General features: G+C 35.4%; 1 protein-coding gene across 19 annotated transcripts in view; it reads left to right on the top strand.

Annotated features, from left to right (window-relative positions):
• slo (calcium-activated potassium channel slo) overlaps nt 1-20,288 on the top strand; it is a 68,043-nt gene that overhangs the window by 32,211 nt on the left and 15,544 nt on the right. For 11 of the 19 annotated variants that reach the window (XM_085186548.1, XM_085186549.1, XM_085186545.1 and 8 more), the window contains exons 2-14: nt 8,846-8,907; nt 9,418-9,514; nt 10,054-10,165; nt 10,427-10,578; nt 10,693-10,860; nt 11,698-11,789; nt 15,387-15,497; nt 16,136-16,241; nt 17,250-17,402; nt 17,543-17,698; nt 18,723-18,835; nt 19,025-19,180; nt 20,165-20,241. In XM_085186548.1, the coding sequence (XP_085042674.1) occupies nt 8,846-8,907; nt 9,418-9,514; nt 10,054-10,165; nt 10,427-10,578; nt 10,693-10,860; nt 11,698-11,789; nt 15,387-15,497; nt 16,136-16,241; nt 17,250-17,402; nt 17,543-17,698; nt 18,723-18,835; nt 19,025-19,180; nt 20,165-20,241 (1,555 nt within the window). Of the gene's footprint in view, nt 1-8,845; nt 8,908-9,417; nt 9,515-10,053; nt 10,166-10,426; nt 10,579-10,692; nt 10,861-11,697; nt 11,790-12,420; nt 12,513-13,083; nt 13,176-15,386; nt 15,498-15,670; nt 15,777-16,135; nt 16,242-17,249; nt 17,403-17,542; nt 17,699-18,025; nt 18,139-18,722; nt 18,836-19,024; nt 19,181-20,164; nt 20,242-20,288 lie in introns of all 19 variants that reach the window. The other 8 variants (XM_085186541.1, XM_085186537.1, XM_085186542.1 and 5 more) reach the window with 6 other exon arrangements.

Here is a 20,288-nt window from a genome sequence, read left to right as displayed (position 1 = left end):
TGAAGCTATAATTATATATATCTATATATATAAAATCGAAAGGTCACTCCACTCATCACGAAATCTCAGAAACTACAAGTGCTAGGAATCTGAAATTTTGCATAGGAGTTATTTATAGGACGTAGGTGCTCGCTAAGACGGGAATTTGCAATATTCGACTTCTAAGGGGTTGTTTTTGGGGTTGAAAGTTTGTATGAAACTTCGTTACTACAAATGCTAGGGGTCTCAAATTTTGCATGGACGTCATTTATAGGACGCAGGTACTCATGGACAGATAATAACGTAATTCACGCAGGCGAAGCCGCGAGCGGGCCGCTAGTTTTATATATATTCTTTAACTCTAACATTTCCTTCCCAAACATATTTACAGACAATTGTCACTCAAGCTAATATATATAACCTCGTCGAATACTACTACTCACAGATGAATAATAACGATCAGAATACTAAACCTATAGAGATACCGCAAACATTCAACCCCTTTCAGCTTAAGCTTAATTATAATGTAAATAACGTTTCAGACGGAAACAATCCGGCCCGCATTGTTCCAGCACAAACGCTGTTCCAATCTGAAAGCACTAAACATGGCTAGTTTTAAGCAAACCTCACCGGGTTGCGTCCACTATGCGATTTATGTGCTCTAGTAGTTTTTGATGAAATTGGATTGGATTTTTTTATGGAAAACTATTTTAACCGAATTATTCGTATATGTTTTAGAATTTGAAAATAGGTACAAAACCCAACGATTCGAACTGCTGTAAAATTTGATAAACTAAAGATTTGATTGTCATTTTTGGTTATAATACGATAACGATAAGGAATAACATAGAACATTTCGTTTCATATTAGTTATTTATAGTTCATAAAATATCTGTAGATATACCAATAGTTTTCATTCGTGCTCTTTCTAGATTATCTCGATGTTAAAAAAAATGCTTGGTTGAAATAAAAAATAATTTAGCTATAACTTTCTCACACAATAAAAATAGTATTATATTTTATATTTATTACAAAAATATAAAAGATAGAGTGTGGTCCGGGCAGAAATGGATAAATCATACTTACATTTGCTCTATACCTATATATAAACATTGCCAAAAATGGCCCATTGTTAAATTCACACCGTTCATATAAAAAGAATATTTATTTTACAGCCTGAAATATTTAAGTCGAATACAATTTGTTTGTGAAAGGCAGTAGGGCCGTAAATATTACTTTGATCGAAGCGCCGAATAGAATCCACTTGGATGCCTTCCAAATAGGCTCCCAGACGGGAGGGCTGGCAGGGTGGCACCCCCTGAATGAATCTATATAAGTAATATTATGATTATCTATTTACTTTGAGTATGTGTACGCAAACTGTTTAATATTTATAATGTTGTCATTTTTATTTAAAATTAAATAAATGTTAGTTAATATAATTAAATATTTAATATATTTTAATATTTTCTTGGAATTCACCAAACCATATTTGTAATAGACTTTTGTTATATTATGTTTTTACTTTTTTTATTTGAACGTTCGCTTTTTACAATTTTTGCAATCAAACAAAAGGGAACCTTCTTAGCTCAACTTTTGACGATTAAATTCAAATAAGATTCATTTATAATATTTACATTTTCTCACATAAAAATGTACCCTAAATACCTACATTGTTTAATAAAGTATTATATGCCTATGTAAAAATTTTTTGTTCTATTTAAAAGATTAACTCTGTTCTTAAAATCTATTACTAAGAGCTTAAAAGAAAATGAGCTTTTAAGTTAATAAGCGTTACACTGATTTATATAAACCAATAACGTAAATGGGACAGTACGAGGGCGAAGCACTGACTGTCAACACGCTAATAGGGTGCAAAGGTCAAGGGAAGGAAGCCTATATGCGCTAAGCTGATATTTATATTATTAAAATGCTTCCAATGCTAAACAATACTATTCATAATTCATAAGCCATTTAAGAATACGAATGCAGAATGAGGGGCATTTGTTATGTTATATAACGATATTACTTTGTTCTCATATAAGTTATCTGCGCAAAGAAATGTTAACTGGATTTTTCTTTGTATGAGTGGAGAAAATATGTCATCTAGACACAAAGGAACTATGTATATGCATGGAATTGAGTAAAATAATATTTTAAACGAAGAAGAAAAAAGAAGAATTTCTTTACTTATTGCCTTTTATTATTCTAAAAAAATACTGATTGTTTCTCATCACAATATAATGCTCAAGTAGTTTTTATATTATCGTCCAGTAGCAAAACTTTGTTCTTATTAACTAACAAATATCAAATTATTTATTATCATTCGTATGTACCTACAGTAGTTTATTTTAAATATTATAAAACAAACATAATTATTTTATGGCGTTAACTGATGATGGCAAATCTCTTCATCATCAGCAAATCTCTTACAGATTATCACTGGACGAAAGATAAGTCAAATATAGATATAAGCATTCATTTTAATACGCTGCAACCATCACTTATGTATTACTAAAGTTAAAACCAGTTATCAAATACATTAAAAAGTAACAAATATAACATTTGTACATATTTAAGACATTAAACACAGAGTGTGTGTGTGTATTGTGTACGTACCATAGGTAATTTGAATTTCTAAGACATATTTAAAAAAAATAAAAAGTACCTAGTTTCTAAAAAAATTTAATCTACGATGGTTGCTTGCTTAGAGAGACACTTACTTCACTTAGAGTCTTAGATAGTTTAAAAATGACAGTATCACCTGCTTTAGATGTAAAATAGAACCTGTGGTGTTCTCGAAACTCATAAATACATTTCTTAATATTAAAACTACAGCTTAATTATAATATTAGTGCCATATAAGTAAAATTTTCATTAAGAGTAATGTTCGATATGTATTTGATGCCATACCTATTCCTATATAATTTTATTAGCTTTACTTCCCAACGCGGAACAGAAAGTCGTAAAACTGAAATGAGACCGTATTTATTTAATTGCTGCATGAATACTTCGTTCGGGGGCTACTAGATTTTGTTTCAGTTAACGCTCTTGACTCTTAAACGGTGTAAAGAGATTTTGGTAAACACCAACAGTTTATTTTAAAACAAATTATAAGTACTTTTCATTTGTGTTGTTGAAAATAATTTAAAAACTTAAAAATGTTTTAATAAAGAAAGAGTTTTTATTCCTTTGACTTTCTAAATTTATATTAGAAACTTATAGAACGCTAGTGGAAACGTCAAACTTCCTAATTCTCTTCCTAAAATCTTTATTAACGAAGTTTCATTAAAACGGGCAGTTTAAATAAAGCATGATTCGCGAAAAGATCAAACGGAATAGCCGTAATATTTGGAATGATACTCTCAAAGTTCAGTATAAAAACTACTTTGATCCGAATGCCGTGAAGCGGGCGCGAATACGAAATGAAAGTAATGAAAGCTCTATGTTTTAACTCATTTTTCCTGCAGCTTTGGGTAATTATATGCCGCGTAGTAATTAAGTAAGAAAACTATTCTTCAAGAAATTTAGTAATATAAAAATGTGCTTGGAATATAGTCTTTGATTATGTTGATACGTCTAACTTAATTTAAAATGTACTTAAAACATTAAAAATTCTTTTTTTATGATATAATGATAAATGTGATATAACCATAAAAAACATTTTTTGTGTTGGAGAAGTTTTAACTAGGTCATTTTCTTCCTTTTTAATATAAAAAATAAAAGATCTGCTTTGGAGTTGTCATGAAAAATATATTTTTAATGAAACCGCATTACGAAGCTTTCTACCAACAGGAAAAATAATTAAAGCCAAATATAAAAATTTCCTTTTACTAGATTTTACTTTCGCTGCGAGGTGTTATGTTTCAAGCGAAGAAAAACTATTTCAACGATCAATAACACTAATTACTCCAATCTTGATATTAATTTTATCTTTTGTAAATTATACATATCATTAGTTAATAGTATCTATTGCCAAACATTGTAGTTATAGAAAAAACTATGAATAACAAAATAAAAATTACAATTCAATTTCTTAATTTCTTACAAAACCTCTTACTAAAACAAATTTAAATATTACCATATTTTTTTTGTTTCATTTGTCGTATTCATCTTAATTCTCTGTCAATATATGTTTTCTACTCTGCAAGTACGTTTGCGGAGACTATAAAAGAAAAGACCGGTTTTTTTTTTTCGTTCCCATAGGAATTTCGGGAAATACACTTTTCGTGCTGCCCTACGCCCCCATATTATAACTGCTATAAATATCAGCTTCTAATCCTAGTAATATAGGCTATGCATTATTGGAAATAATGGAAGAGATAGATAGATTATATGTTCGAAATTAGAACCCACGACCAGCACTGACTGTTTGTAGTGTATTATTACTTCAGTAATATCAATTGAAGATCAAAAGTAGTCAGTCCTTTAAGTCAAGGACACAGCCTTGCAAGATGCCGTTGCAAATTGGATACACCTAATTGGATTTCCTTGCGTGCGTACGCTACTCTAGTTAATCTAATATATGTACATATATGTAAAGGGGGTTCCCGGGTTTGATGAAAGCGATATATTACATAATTAATTATACATATACAGATTTTTATATTATAGCGGTTTTAATGAGAGTAATGTCTTGGTTTATTAGATTTTTTGCCATGTGACTGGCACTATAGTGTGAATCCACCCCAATTAATGAATAATAATAAGCCTTAAAAATATCTATCCTGTTTATTATTGTAGAAACATCATCATCTTACCACAATTATTTAAACTAACATGCTAAGATATAAACCTGTGATGAGAAATTTACAAGACCCTAGCTTGGAGAGAAAGATAGCAAGGCGATGTGGAATGATTCAAGCGTGACTCAGCGTTGTCGCTACTAAAATATTACCAACTATAATATTGACAATAGAGAAAAATCCACTTTCATATCAAATGTTATAGTTTCTTTTTCTTCTTTCATTCTCATAACCGTTGCATATATGTTGCTGAAAATAGAAACCAATAACTGTTGGATTAATAAAAGTTAAAAATAAAGCTATCCAATTTTTTATTAATATCATTGAAACTTCAAATTAACTTAACTGAAATTTAGATAACGAAAATATGAATTTTAATTTTTACGTAGAAGGCAGGCAGGCAGTTAGTTAATTCTTTAAATGGATGTTCATATTTTGGCAATGTTAATACTAGAACCACATGTGGAATGTAGTATTCTCTCGATATTATTAGTAAATCGTACAACAATTGGCAAAATGATAAAGAGAACCTTAATAAAAATATACGTTTTCTGCTTTGCAAGCATGTGATGCTCGGACGGTATGTGCCAAACAAACTTATGTGGCACAAACTTTTCATAAGCTTCTAAGTTTTTGAAATGTAATTTCATAGAATTTATGTTTAAAATTTTATTCTGTCTTAATGAAATTAAAGTCGTATATAACCGACATTTTTTGTTCAATTTGTCGTAAGTACTTGACGCGAGCAAATGAAAATATGGAAGAGGGAGTTTTTGTGGCCATTAGCTAAGATGGTATCGGAGGCTTGCCAAGTGGGCGGCTCTTGACTAAGTGGGTGCAGTTGCTAACTTTTTTTCTCTAGACATTTTAAGTTGGCACAATGAATGCTCGATTGTAGTTTTTGTGAATGAAAACTAACTTGGGTTGTTTATTTGCTTTAAATTGTGGCTTAGTTTGATTTTATTTGACGGAACGCGACGGTTAGATATTTAAATCTCTTGCGAGAATATAATTAAGTTCCGCCAATCAATACGCAATGCCTCCACCAGAATTCGGCGGAAAATGGGGAACGGAGTGTCTTAACACTAGGTTCCCTCTGCCCACTTTACTTTTTTTATCACCTGTTTTTTATTTCGACTCATGCTATTACAAAAATATGAAACGAGTTATAGCACGAATATTTCATATACTTAATTGATTCGACATGTATATTTGTTTAAACAAATTAATTTTCATCAGATATTAATTTAATACACAAAAACATGTAATTTATATTAGCTTACATAAAATAATGCTAATATTAGCATAGCTCTTTACTGATTCGTCTCCTCTAAAGAAGCAGCAATTTTAATATTCATTATTTCGAAGTACTGTTCATAAACTACAATAAAGATTTTTCTTAGTACATAACAACTATTATGGACTTCAATCTCGATCGACGAGCGTTTAAATATTTATGAACGCTTTTAATACTGACAAGGAATAATTAAGAAGCAACGACATAAATTCTTTTCTACATACTTAGAATAATTGCGTAATAACCTGCCAAAAGAAAAATACAGTCGAATTGATAACCTCCTTTTGTTACAGAAGTCGGTTAAAAAATAGGACAATTTCAAATTCGGTCTCATTGAACATTTTTTTGCGTTATAAAAAAATACTCTAATATTACGTAACCATACGTAATTATTTATCTTATTTATTTAGTTTTTACAGTTTATAACAAAAACTGTACTTCGTAAATGTGGATCTGCCGTGAAATAGGTATGGGATTTCTTGACCCACCATTATATATTTTCTTTAAATGGATCAAAATTTGAAAGTAGAGTGAATTTTCTCTTTAAATACAAGAGATGCATTAAGTCAAAGAAAAATTAAAATTTTCAGTGCATTTTCAGATAAAAAATGTCGCTGGCCGATCAAAAGTGATCGACAGTGACTGATTGATTTTATCGTCACTACGTCATTAGTGCCACGACCTCGTTCGTCATTAAATTTATGAAAGCTGACACAATTCTGAATTTTTAATTACACGATATTCTCTATATAATATCTATATATTGTTTTCCATAGTTTTTCATTTCAATTAGTGTTAGTAAAGTTTTTGTTTGTTTATTCTGTTCCAATTCATATGGTTGGAATTAAGAATGAGGGAAAAAAAACTGAAAAACAAGCTTTTTTACACCAACTGCTTCAAGTGTTATAGAATGTGCTTGGAGCTATATCAGATAAATTATAATTGTGAGACTAAACTCGAATGGTTTAAGCTCTGAAGAATTCCATTATTCAGCTCCATCATCAGACCAACTCGATGATACCATATTATGGTGTGGAATTCCGCCACTCAATATTTGGATAAATAAATCCTGCGCAAATTTAGCACATTAGCTAAATATGACTATTAGACAATGACGTTAAAACAATGTACCAAATCATTATTTTTTCATAATAAAGAGCTAAATAAAGCCGCGTCTAACCTGGCCACAGACTTAAAGCAAAATTAGAACCATTACTTCATACTCTACTCATTGGATGATACCATGAGATCACCGGCAAAGGTGCGGTGAATAAGAGCCACTATGAATATTAATTATCTCTAGTACATTAGAAACGTGATCTGCAGCTACAAAATAAAATGTAAACTTTTAGTTATAATATAGATTAAAATTAAATCAGCTTCACCCTAGCACACAGCAGGGTAGGCAGAGGGAAGCTAGAGTTAAGACACTCCGTTTCCCACTTTTCGCCGAATTTTTCGAGGCGTGTTGGTACTTTTGTCTTGGTGCCAGATCGAAGAAATGGAAATATTAATAAATAATAAAGCATTCCCTCGAGTGGGGATCGAACCCACAACCGTAACGTTACAGTTATGTTTGTTGCCTTGTGCCCCTAGGCAACGACGACCTCATAATATAGATTAATAATTGCAAATGATTGTGATAAAGCTGATAAGATGTTAAAGGAAGCTTGGTTAAATACAATAGTTAAAACTGCATTTAAATAGGTTTAGCAGTTTCTGACAAACAGACAAAAAAATTAAAACATTTTTTTGAACGTAATAGATTGAGAATTAATAGTTTTTCTCATACACATATCTTCCATGTACAGACAGCGGTCACTTAGATTATAATTTTTGTAATATTCGTTGTAGTTGACACAAGAGTGTCCTTTTGTAAAAACAATTTTGTTTATGACATACGAGTACTTAGAGAAGAAGCTGCAGTACCTACTATAAGTTTCCATCAAGATTTTAATTAAAGCACCCACTTAATATGACATGAAATAATCACATACGCAAATAGAGCAATTACGAAGGTTAAATAATATGGACACTAGCCAGTTCCTGGATTTAAGGTAAATTTATCTTTCCTGGTCTCATGTTTCCACTTATTCATTATAATTTACATTCATTACAGTTGAGTGTACATACTCGTCTTGAAATAAATTATAGAGATAAATATTCATTATTTACCACTACTTCGTTAATGAAGCCTTTATAAATGTTAAGGTCTATGTTTTTGCATACATACATACATAAATAGCTTCACGCTTTATCCAGAGAGAACGGAACGCCCAGCACTACGGTCTCTACATACCTACCTCTTTCGCTTCGTCCACTGTCATCAACCCTTTCATACATGCCCTCCGGGGGAGATCCTCATGCTTTTTACGTGACCTTCTTCCAGTATCTTTAATACGTGTTTTCGAAGGTCGATCGAAGTCTTCCCCAACCTCTCTTACCACTCACTTTTCTGTCATAAATCTTTTTTGCCATTTTTTCGTCACTCATTCATTCGACGTGCCCAAACCAGCTATGCACATTCTTCTTCATTCTCTCCGTGACACACGGAGTCTCCATGAACATACATGAGAATGAAATGGATGAGTGTACGGAGGTGAGGATGAATGTACTGAGGTCTCCTACCACCGCTGATCTGTCGATAGAGTTATACCCTATATATTATATGACTTCTATAATTCTTCTATATGATAGGAAAATGTAATGAAATAGAATTATTCATATTGATGGTATTTAGTTGTCAAATGTTTATTTTCTTTCATCTTTGTTTACTCTATAAATAACCATGTAGCAAACTTACACTTTGTTTATCTCATTTCAGGTAGTGTTGGTGTTCATTCTGAGTATAGCATCGCTCATCATCTACTTCATCGACGCGTCCAGGTAAATTGTTTTCTTAGCACTAGATTAGTTGCAATTTGTAGCTGAAATATTAATTCTTACGTATCTTATAATGCTGAATTCATAAGGAATACGTGAGTCCTACAATATCAATGTGATCAAATGTTTTGCTGTATATTATATGTTAGCTTATGTTTTGGGCTTGTGCTGATATTAGTCAAGATACGCTAAAACAATATACAAATAAACATTTCAATGCTTCATATTCCGCTAAATGTTCGCTTCACATGTCATAGATATGTATTATACAATACACTTAAATACGCAAGATCACAGAAACTCAAAGATATGTATAGCTAAACTAATATCAGTAGACCTTACGTTAGACTTAAGCGAGTGATTCAGCTATAACACTAATATCTGCGGCTCAACACCGTCTTGACTAGTGTCGCTAGCCCCAACTTACAGCTGATGTCTGTATTAGAAGCTTTAATGTATTTTGAAGTGTCTCCTTGTTGGGTGCTGTACGCAAATAATGCTGTTTCTTTCTAGTGAGGAGGTGGAGCGATGCCAGAAATGGAGTGACAATATTACGCAGCAGATCGACCTTGCCTTTAACATATTTTTTATGGTCTACTTTTTTATACGAGTAAGTTTGTTAATAATTAATTGTGAAAATAATCTTATTAATTCCATTATTCGAATCTGGCAAAGATTTTGCTAACTCGCAAGAGGTCTTAATAGATGTTTTCTTGACAACTAAATAATTTCCGTTGACGTTATAACAAGATGCGATGGTTGCGAATAAAATGTATTTCATTAAGAAAATATCTTAAGTATAATTAGTCGACGAGCAGTGAAAATATAGTGATGCATCATTTTGTTGTCTACTCTCTATCTAACTTTAGTACATTGTCCACAATTTAACACCAATTTTAAATTGGAATGGTTGCGAATTATGTCACGAGGATATTTTTTTAAATCTTCAAAATTAGATAAATTTGATGTGCAGTAAAACAATTAAAAATGGTCCTAAGTTAATTAAGCGAATCTATGGATTATTTTTGCGGTATCCTATGTATAAACATTTCTCTAAATGGGGAAAAACCGCCATCCATTACGTTATTATTGATCTCCTACGGTTCTTTTTCAGTTTTTTTCTTAATACAAATATTTGTTTCGTTTCAGTTTATAGCAGCTAGTGACAAACTATGGTTCATGCTCGAGATGTATTCATTTGTAGATTATTTCACGATACCCCCATCCTTTGTATCAATATACCTGGATAGAACGTGGATAGGTGAGTCATTTAATAAAATTATTGATAATAGTTTTACAGTATACATTTTATTGGCAGACTTTACTACATTTTAAATGAAAAAAGCGGCATTTTTTAAATCTTAATTTGGTTGCCCGTTACATGGCCCGTTTTAGTAAAAAAAAGTTATTTTTTCATGTAATAAGCATGATAAGAAGATAATAATTTCAAGGAAAATCTTTGTTCTCTTACTCGATGCTTTTGGTGACAGTATTTTTAAATATTATTTGTTTGTTTTTCCAGGGCTAAGGTTTCTCCGAGCTCTACGCTTAATGACCGTGCCTGATATTTTGCAGTACCTCAATATATTAAAGACATCGAGCTCAATTCGTTTGGCGCAATTAGTTTCTATATTTATATCGGTGTGGCTTACAGCAGCCGGCATTATTCATTTAGTAAGTTTCATATGCATTGAAAGGCTATATTAGTAAAGCACTCCTTAATTGTAGCTTACAAACGATATTATTAAAAAAAATATGCATAAAACCCAAAACAACATTCTCTTTCAGTTGGAAAATTCTGGTGATCCACTGGAATTTGATAATGCACAGTCATTGTCGTATTGGACTTGCGTGTACTTCCTTATAGTCACGATGTCCACAGTAGGTTACGGTGATGTGTTCTGTCACACTGTTCTGGGCAGAACATTTTTGGTTTTTTTTCTCCTCGTCGGCTTGGTAAGTTTCATTCCCTTATTTCTTTATAATAACAGTAAATATATTTATTATAATTAAAATTAAACTCACAAAACTTTCTCTAAGTTTCAATTTGCAAGGAGAGGCAAGTTTAACTCTAAAGTCTCTCGATGACTGTTGCCGACGTAACAAGATTACACGTTGTATCGCGACACGCTTGCTATTCCTTGCATAAAGCCCTCCAAATAACAAAGCAAAAGGAAATATAACGATTCTTGCCATAAGATTATCTTAATAGCTCACATGGGACTTGGTAGAGATCTGTACTTACTGGTTTAACGCACAGCTCGTTGAATGACCGTAAGCCTGAGTAGTGCACTCACTAGAGCATGCCACGTGTCAGGCGGCGGCGGACGGTGGACTGCCGGTCCCGCGCGCGTCGTTCGATGTGCTACTAACTTCCCGCTTTCAAGGATCTATCGAAACGAGCTTCGAACCGACTTAAATTGCATGAATGTTTTGTTTTCTTTTGCTTTGTTATGTGATTACCAATGTGCTGCCAGAGGATCCGTCGACAAGCTTTCGGAGGTCGCGTTCCGCGTCCACGTCCACGTCCCGAGTTGGGCCACAGAGTCGGAGCGGAGGCGCCACCGCGCCGTGTGCCCGCGCGCGCGTCCCTCCCCTCCCACCCCGCGATCTGTGCATGCGCACCTGTGCCTGGCTGTGTTCAGTTGCTCACATCACCGTAGACACACACCTCCCCTTTTTTTACTTTCGCTCCGCTATCCGCTATTTCACCATAGTCTTACCGGTTCATTGTCGTGCACCACACGATGGTGTAAGACTGCGAGTCTTATTCGACACCATGGTCTGTTGCAGGCAATGTTCGCTAGTAGCATTCCCGAAATTATAGAGCTGGTAGGGAGTAGGTCCAAGTACAGTGGCGAGCTGAAGCGTGAACATGGAAAAAGGTATAAATTTGATGTATTCACGGGGAGCTCGAGAGAGTCAGGCCACGCCACCCGCGTCCGGGCTGACTCGCTCGAGCTCCGGGACGTTGATTCACCTCTACAAGCTTGCTCAGTGCCGTCAGATGTATTGTGTTATCTACTCGCGCACACCCGGCTTGCACGCGGGCGGCGGAGGGCGGCGCCGCGCCGGGCGCCACGGCCCACGGGCACGTGGCGCATCGGCGGGCCTCGCTGCGTTGCCGCCCGCGCGCCCGCCTCGTGTGCGCGCACTACCATGCGTCTATACCCATTACTAGTATAGTCACCGGCGAACTACTTCTTTTTAAGTTCTGTTTCATCGATTAGCGTACTTCTCGCACTACCGTCTTGCATGCACCCGGTCGCCGGTCCCTCACGGCTTGTAGGTAGCTCCCTAGCGTAGCTCGGCACGGCACCCAAGTCCCGCACGTCCACACCACGCCACAGCCACACGCAGACAGACGACACTCAAGCCACACAGCCTTGTGCGAGCGCGAGGGTTCACGGCCGGGGCGGGCCGGGGGGGGCGCGGGCGAGGCGCGCGGGGCGCGGCGGGGGGGCGCCGGGGAGGGGGGGCCGTCGCTCACCTCACGGTGTTTGCTGTGTATCTTAGGCTGTGTTCGCCAGCTGGATCCCCGAGATAACCGAGCTGGCGGCGCAGCGGAACAAATACGGCGGCCGGTACAACAAGGACGTCCGCCGCAGGTACCCTGCTCTCACGCCCCCGCTCCACAGGCTTTCTCACGGTTTCGATCTGACTTGGTTGATTGAATGCGGAGTTTGCTAATGAAATTTATTAATCCTTCACTAGAATCGGTCTCTCGGTGCCGTGGCGCATGCTCGAAGAGTTAGTTCCCGGCGGCCGCGCCCCTCTCCCCGAATACGAGAGACAGGCGCGCGGTCGACCGACGCACTACTACATGCCTTTTTTCGTAAATTACACTCGAGATACCATTGAGCTTTTTAATCCTTCTAACGAGACTAGATGTGGAGAGAGCCGATGTTTTGTAATGCTGTCGATGAAGTAGTGTTTGGTTTGTTCGCTTGCACACGATGCCTGTCGCCACGCTGTAGCGCTAGCTCCGGCACCTCGCCACGAGTCCCGAGATCACACACAGCCAGTGCCCGCGCGCCCCCCCGCGCTCTGCGCCCGACCGCCGCGCCGCCCGCGCGCAACGGAGCCGCCCCGCGCCAGCCGACAGGGCGGCTCCCTTCCGCGCCTCACTCACCATCTTGACTTGAATGTGAATGTCTTGTTTTGTCTGTCGGCGTTTAGGCGATATTTGCCAGTTGTATCCCAGAGATAATTGACTTAATCGGCACTAGACCCAAGTATGGCGGCACCCTCAAGAATGAGCGGGGACGCAGGTGAGCCGCTGTCTTCACTCCGTTCCGTTGAATGTGTTCCGTGTTGTAAATCTATATCTTCCTTTCCTCTCTTAGCACGCTTCTGTGTTCTCACTTATCTTTGGCGGGACGCGAGTCCCGCGCGTTATCTATGTTTTGAGTCGATATTCATTTTAAATTATGTTACTTTAAATTGGTATGAATAAAGTTGAATAGAAACCAGCAGATAGTGGCTAGTGTAATCGCTCGTCATATACTCGTAGGTATCATTATTTATTTCTGTTAGTGTACGTACGTACGTAATGAGGAATGTTAATGGTAATCGTAAAGCTTAGTTGCGGCGAGTTAATGTTGAGTGGTACAGTAGTGTGTTGTTGGAGTTGTCGTGTATGTCGTGTAATCGTGCTCCGGTCGACAGCTCCTACGCCGGCTCCTGCGCGAGCCCGCGCGGGGGGCTGTTGCCCTTGCGACCTACCTACCTCCCTCCTGCACGTCTTATGTAAATGTACTCGTAATGTTGACCCTCTTAATGTTTGTAATATGTTATGTTCTTTCAGTCGACCCCTCGGTTATTAGTGTAATGTATTTAACGTATAAATTCATAGAGCGTGGCAAGGCTGTGTGCATTGAGGACATTGTTAACGCCAAATTAGTTTAGATTTCGGCATACCATCTGTCATGGTTGACATCATACTAGAGAAGATATACACAAATCATTCATACAAAATTTAAATTTGTAACTTTTAAAAATTGTTTGCGAATTTATGCAGCCATAAAGTAGATTGTAACGATTTATGATCAAAATGAATTCAGTTCCTTTGCCACACCTTAGATGAATACATAGATATTGTACTGCATGCTGTGTTTAGATACTGCCGACTGTTCTATTTTTATTTCTTTCTAACTTTCTTGTTTGTCAAGTACTAACGTTTGCTCTTCCGTATTCTTTGTTTTGTAAACGTTAACTCACCGTACGCCATCATTGTCTCGACATGTTACTGTTGCCCACACCCACGCCCATGCCGTGCCTAACCTATCCTCTAAACTTGAACTTATAAAGAACTGAGCCATATCATGTCAACTACAACATTATTATTGTACGAAGAACTATAGTTTTTAGCAAAAACTGTACTGAGAGGCAAGCTTTTGAGTATCGTCGCGCCTTTATTTTAAAGTCAATTACGATCGTCTAAAGGCAATTGTGAATGTAGTTAATTTTTGTTGAATATTGCAACTACTTTTATATATATATCTAAAAAATATTTAAACTCTTCACGCAAACTTCATTTTATATATTGCCTATAGACCTGAAGACCGTTACGACATTCACCTTGAAGTCACTATAGAATTGAAAAACTACTTGCAACTGTACACTATACACAACATTAAATATTTAAAATACTTCATCAAATATTACGCGAACTTAACAAGGGACTTTATTTTTTGTATTAGTGGTGGTTATTACCCAAGTGATGTCATTATGCTGTTTTTTTTTTTGTTAATTTTTTATTTAGTGCGGTAGATAGCTACAAAATCCTGAAGGGAACTGAGTTTGTTCAATAATTTGTGATTGTTTCTTTCATTTTCTATATCATTAGGTATATTAATATAAAACTCACATCATATTTAGAGATATTAGATAGTTAAACAATCACAAGTTAACGAACAAGAAGCTAAATGTAAATTGAAGTTTATTTTACTAAGCAAAGTCTTCATTTATCAATATAGCTAGGTATATTAATTCAGCTCAGAATACTGCTCACTACACGTAATACATGATTCATTTCAAACAACATCTATGAACATAGCTTGAATGAAGATTTTGTTTTCGTAGTCCTATCACGCTTGTGTCATCCATGGTTTTATTTGACTCTGTTGATACCTAAATATTGTTTTGTGTTGTCATACCTTGTGAAACGCAGATGTTGAATAAAACCTGAATTATTATATTGCTATACTTCTTTCTTCTTTTCTTTTGACTGTCGAAATTAGCTTTTGTAAAATTTTGCTTTTTAAATATTTGTAAAGATAAAGCATACTTAATCATTTTTGAGCTTTGAATTTAAAACTCTTGTGCTGTTTTCTGAAGATTAAATTTTAATAATAAACGCTAAAATCTAAAATAAAGCTTTAACTGCTTCTATTGTTTCTTCATAAAGTAATAAGTTTTTATAGTAGAACTATCTAAAAGCTTGCCAGGATAAATGTTATAATATATTTATACGATTTCAGACATATAGTCGTATGTGGACATATAACGTACGAATCAGTGAGCCATTTCTTAAAAGACTTCCTACATGAGGATCGTGAGGATGTGGATGTTGAGGTTGTTTTTTTACACAGGTAATAAATATGATTTAGAAATTTTAGTAATGTTTATATAAATTTATACCTAGAATAAACTTATACTCGTATTTAGCAAAGTAACTATACATAACATGATATTGAGATATTATTGAACGGTAATTAATGAGTTTAGAGGTGGTGAATCATGTACGATCGAACGACGCTTTCAGAAAGGAGCCTGACCTAGAGCTGGAAGGTCTCCTGAAACGTCACTACACCACCGTCGAGTTTTTTCAGGGTACAATGATGAATGCCGTCGACCTTGAGCGAGTCAAGGTTAGAGTAAGACGAAATAGTGCAGGCAATTAGATACCGCACGGCCCTTATTTATCATTGATCGCGACTAATCGAACCAGTATTTTTTATTCATTTATTATGCATACGGACCTTTTCTTCTGTAAAGATGCTGTTTCATAGTCACAGTAGGATTTATCACTTTGGTAATTTTATCTTGTGATTATTTTGATGCAATCATTGCTTCCGGTGGGACTGGGGTACCTTGTCGGCCAGTAGAGGGCGCTCCCGTCCCACTTCACTACCGCGTATTTTGGTAGAATGCATGGTACGGTCGGCCCGAAACAGGCGGCGGGTTGGCCTAAATCTGGTCCGTAAAGTTAACTGAGCGTTGATGGCAGGAAACCGCCCGACCTGGAGCTCGAAGGCCTGTTCAAGAGACACTTTACTACTGTGGAATTCTTTCAAGGCACCATTATGAATCCAATCGACCTACAAAGGGTAAAAGTAAGTAACTGCACAAACAACGATGTGATATTTGGGCGTGGTGTCGGTTTGAAGCTGTGCAGTCTTTTCCATAGACGTAGAGCGATGCTCGTTCGATACTGTTACGAGAGGGCGTTCTATCGTCAGCGTGATGTACAGTTCCCTTCTAATGCCATGACCTGGCTGTTTGTGTGCCTATCGCTACTGTTGTTCCGTCTCTCCCCAGCTGGCTCACACGGCCGATATGTGTCTGTAAACCTAACTGGGTGTTGTGTGCGAGTTTGGCCACTAAGTGTTCTCTAAACAATCGATATTTCAAAGTACTTAACAAAAACATTTTTTTAATGTGCTAGAACAAATTGGCATTAATGGTTGCCGCTGAAAGAGTTTCCTCTTTTTTTTTTCAAAATTGGCTTGATTTAGTAGATTAAAGTACAGATGTCGATTGTCGATATTGTTGAGTGTTACGGTAAGTTTAGATGCATGGCTTCATTTGTATGAGAATGTCAGTTAGCATGTTACGTGTAATCCATCTGCTTTTTCCTAATTAGTGACTAATGATATACTATGTATCGGAACATTACCATTAGTCGTTTTTGTATGTCAATCTTAATAGATGTTAGCTTTTGAACACTTTCTATGCTTATGTCGATATTTTTATAGTATACTTAATTTCTTGTGTTTTTTACAAACTAATTGATTTGAATGATGTATTTTCTTCTGCAATCACCTTTAGCTTAAGGTTTTATATCTTCGAAAAGAAAAATTACTAACTTTTACTTAATAAAAAAAATCGGTAAGTATCAATAATTCCAATAAAACTTAAAATAAGTTTAAAAATATAATTGTTGACTGTGTTACAATCTGTTTCTTTAATATTTTATAGAACAATTGTATTATGAGAGATTTCTTTTGATTTATTCAAACTTTCATGAAATAAGTAAAAAAAAATTGTTATGATCAAAAAATCAAGTTGCAGTAACTATATTCCATTTAAAGCACTAACTTTAAAACGCAAATATAAATTAGGTACACGAAGCAGACGCGTGTTTGGTGTTGGCCAACAAGTATTGCCAGGACCCAGACGCGGAGGATGCAGCGAATATTATGAGGGTTATCTCTATCAAGAATTATTCTGACGACATCAGAGTGATCATTCAGCTAATGCAGTATCACAACAAGGTAAAGAACAGCTTAAAGAGAGATTGTATTTATTTTTAGAAACCCGGCGGTTGTTTGCAGTAGTCCAGTTTAAGAATTTAATTTAAAATGTGTAAAAATTGTGAAAATCAAAGATCTTATGAGGATTTCTTTAATTCTAGGCCTACCTCCTGAATATTCCATCATGGGATTGGAAGCAGGGCGACGACGTGATCTGCTTAGCCGAATTGAAGCTGGGTTTCATCGCGCAAAGCTGTCTCGCGCCCGGTTTCTCCACAATGATGGCCAATTTGTTTGCTATGAGAAGTTTTAAAACGGTCAGCTTATTTTCACTCCTTTTAATTAATTTGACTTGGTGTACTAGTTTGGATGGATGGGTTCAAATCCCACTTAAGAGAATATCTATTATCATTTTAATTACTATTTCTATTTATAATATCTAAATGTTCCAAACACAATAATGAGTCTATCATTTAGTCTGTACGTGGACTGAAAGGACAACTGAGTGTAAAATCACAATTTTTTTCTTTCTCACTACATAAAATGGAGATGCCATGTAAAAATAAAATATTCTACTCATTATTCTATAATAATTAAAAACGCGGCTGTTTTAACCTAACATATTATATGCGACATTTTCGCAGTCACGACGAAAAGCTAAATGGACATATGACTACAAACGAGGTACCGGAATGGAAATGTATACAGACACATTGAGTTCCACGTTTATTGGATTACTATTTAATCACGCCGCTGAGTAAGTCAACGATCGTTTGCAAGCTGATATTGAACGCGTACTAGTTCAATGTCGAGGAACGTTACTAACAATTATATAGCTTACCGTCGCTTCTAAAACGTCTGTTTTAGGTCGTCACCGAGACCCTGATAGCTGGCACTATAACTATAGATTACCTGATTATAGAATAGTATAATTATAGGAATTGTAGAGAACTAATTGTAAATTTTGTATTATAAGCATAAGTGATTGTTAATTAATATGTGGCACACGAGTAAGCTTATCCTTGTTGTCATATCTAGTGAGAAACCTTTTTTCTTTAAGGAATATGCATGTTCTCTGAATTCTATGATATCTACTGGAAAACAGGTTGCCAGTGAGGCTAGTTCTGATAATAATCGTTTAGTTGTTTATGAATTTATATAACATCAGTACATTGATATTATGTGTAAATATATTTATGATATGCGATACATTTGCTTAACATTTTTTACATAATTTGTTAGCGACTCGTGTGTCCAAACACACATCAATAGATACCATAACGTCTGTAAGCCTGTGACTAACACGGCACTCGCTTCAGCATACGTCCCACTTGTTTGCAGTCCCCCGACACGCAAGCTTGGCAGAACGATTACCTGCAGGGTACCGGTTGCGAAATGTACACGGAGACTCTGTCCACGTCATTCACTGGAATGAGCTTTCCACAAGCAAGCGAGTAAGATGTCCGATTTGCTTTGATTTAACAATTCTAGTTTGTCCATGACTGTCTTTTTGACTAATTTCATGATTTCTTGTATGCTTTCTTACTTTAACTGACTGTTCTTTCCTTAATATTAATATTTATTAGTTCTAATAACTTGATTGCAAGGAAAAACACAGGATTAGATAAATAATGCATTTGTAGGTTATGTTTCACGAAACTTAAGCTGTTATTATTGGCTATCGAGATCAAAGGCGAAGAGGGTGCGGACAGCAAGATATCCATCAATCCGAGGAATGCGAAGATTCATGCGAACACACAAGGATTCTTCATTGCTCAATCGGCTGATGAAGTTAAAAGGTAAGATTGAAATGTTTGTTAATATGTTAATATATTTTACTTCTACAAAAACAATTTACACTAAGTTAAGAATCATGAACATTAAGCAACTATACACGTACAACACATGCATTTTAATTAAAAAAATCATAAACCGTAACATCCATACAAACCTATCTTTTATTAAAAACTCACAAATATGTAATCGTAGTACTCGCCGAGGCAGCTTACTTGTTATACCTAAGGTCCGGACTAAATTTGCCCAGAAAAACATTACATTTGACGGGGCCCTACTATATAACAAATTACCCCACGACATAAGAAATGCTAGCTCGCATAATGTATTTAAATCTAAATTATGTAAACATATTCATACAAATTATTCGGAATATTTATAAAATTTGTTATATATAATTTCTATCATAATGGCTTGCTGGTATTAACTCTTTATACTTTAAATACTTATTAAATCTAAATTATCTTAATATATTTTCATAAACTATCTTAAATACAAACATAAAATGTTACTATAAAAATATTATAAAATCACTCATTGTAACTACAACTTTATACTAAAAGAACATTTCTACCCTCTAGTAATTAATATTATATAAATTTCTACCTTATTGTACTAAGTTAAATGAAGTAAGAAGAAGCAAGAATGAAGAATATTTTGCAAGTATTAAGACTGACTTTTTAAATTTGTAAACATTAATTATACAAATCTCATGTAAGTGACTGTAAAGTCTTTTTTGAGAAATAAATATCTTTAAACCTAATATTATTTTTATTAAAAATGAGGCGCGCTGTTCATTTCCGTCACTTAACACGCACTTGAAAATTGGACTAAAAGTGAGCAACGAAATGGGTAACACACCTAGTGTGTCCATCTGCCCACCCTGCTATATGCGGGGTACAGCGTAAAAAAACACGAAAGTGTTTTTGTAATTGGGCACACACAAATATATTTCTAGACAAATAAAATTTCTTTATTTTTCATTTCAGAGCGTGGTACTATTGCAAAGCATGTCACGAAGACATCAAAGATGAAACACTCATCAAGAAATGCAAATGCAAAAATTGTAAGATCTTTGCTTTATTTAACAACTAATGATTTAATTAAAAAGGA

The sequence above is a fragment of the Heliconius melpomene genome, chromosome 6 (genome assembly GCF_056956725.1).
Source record: "Heliconius melpomene rosina isolate 202511_hmr_F chromosome 6, ASM5695672v1, whole genome shotgun sequence".
Lineage (NCBI taxonomy): Eukaryota > Metazoa > Arthropoda > Insecta > Lepidoptera > Nymphalidae > Heliconius > Heliconius melpomene.
Note: the sequence above shows the minus strand (reverse complement) of the source record. Positions and strands in the feature narration are given on the sequence as shown.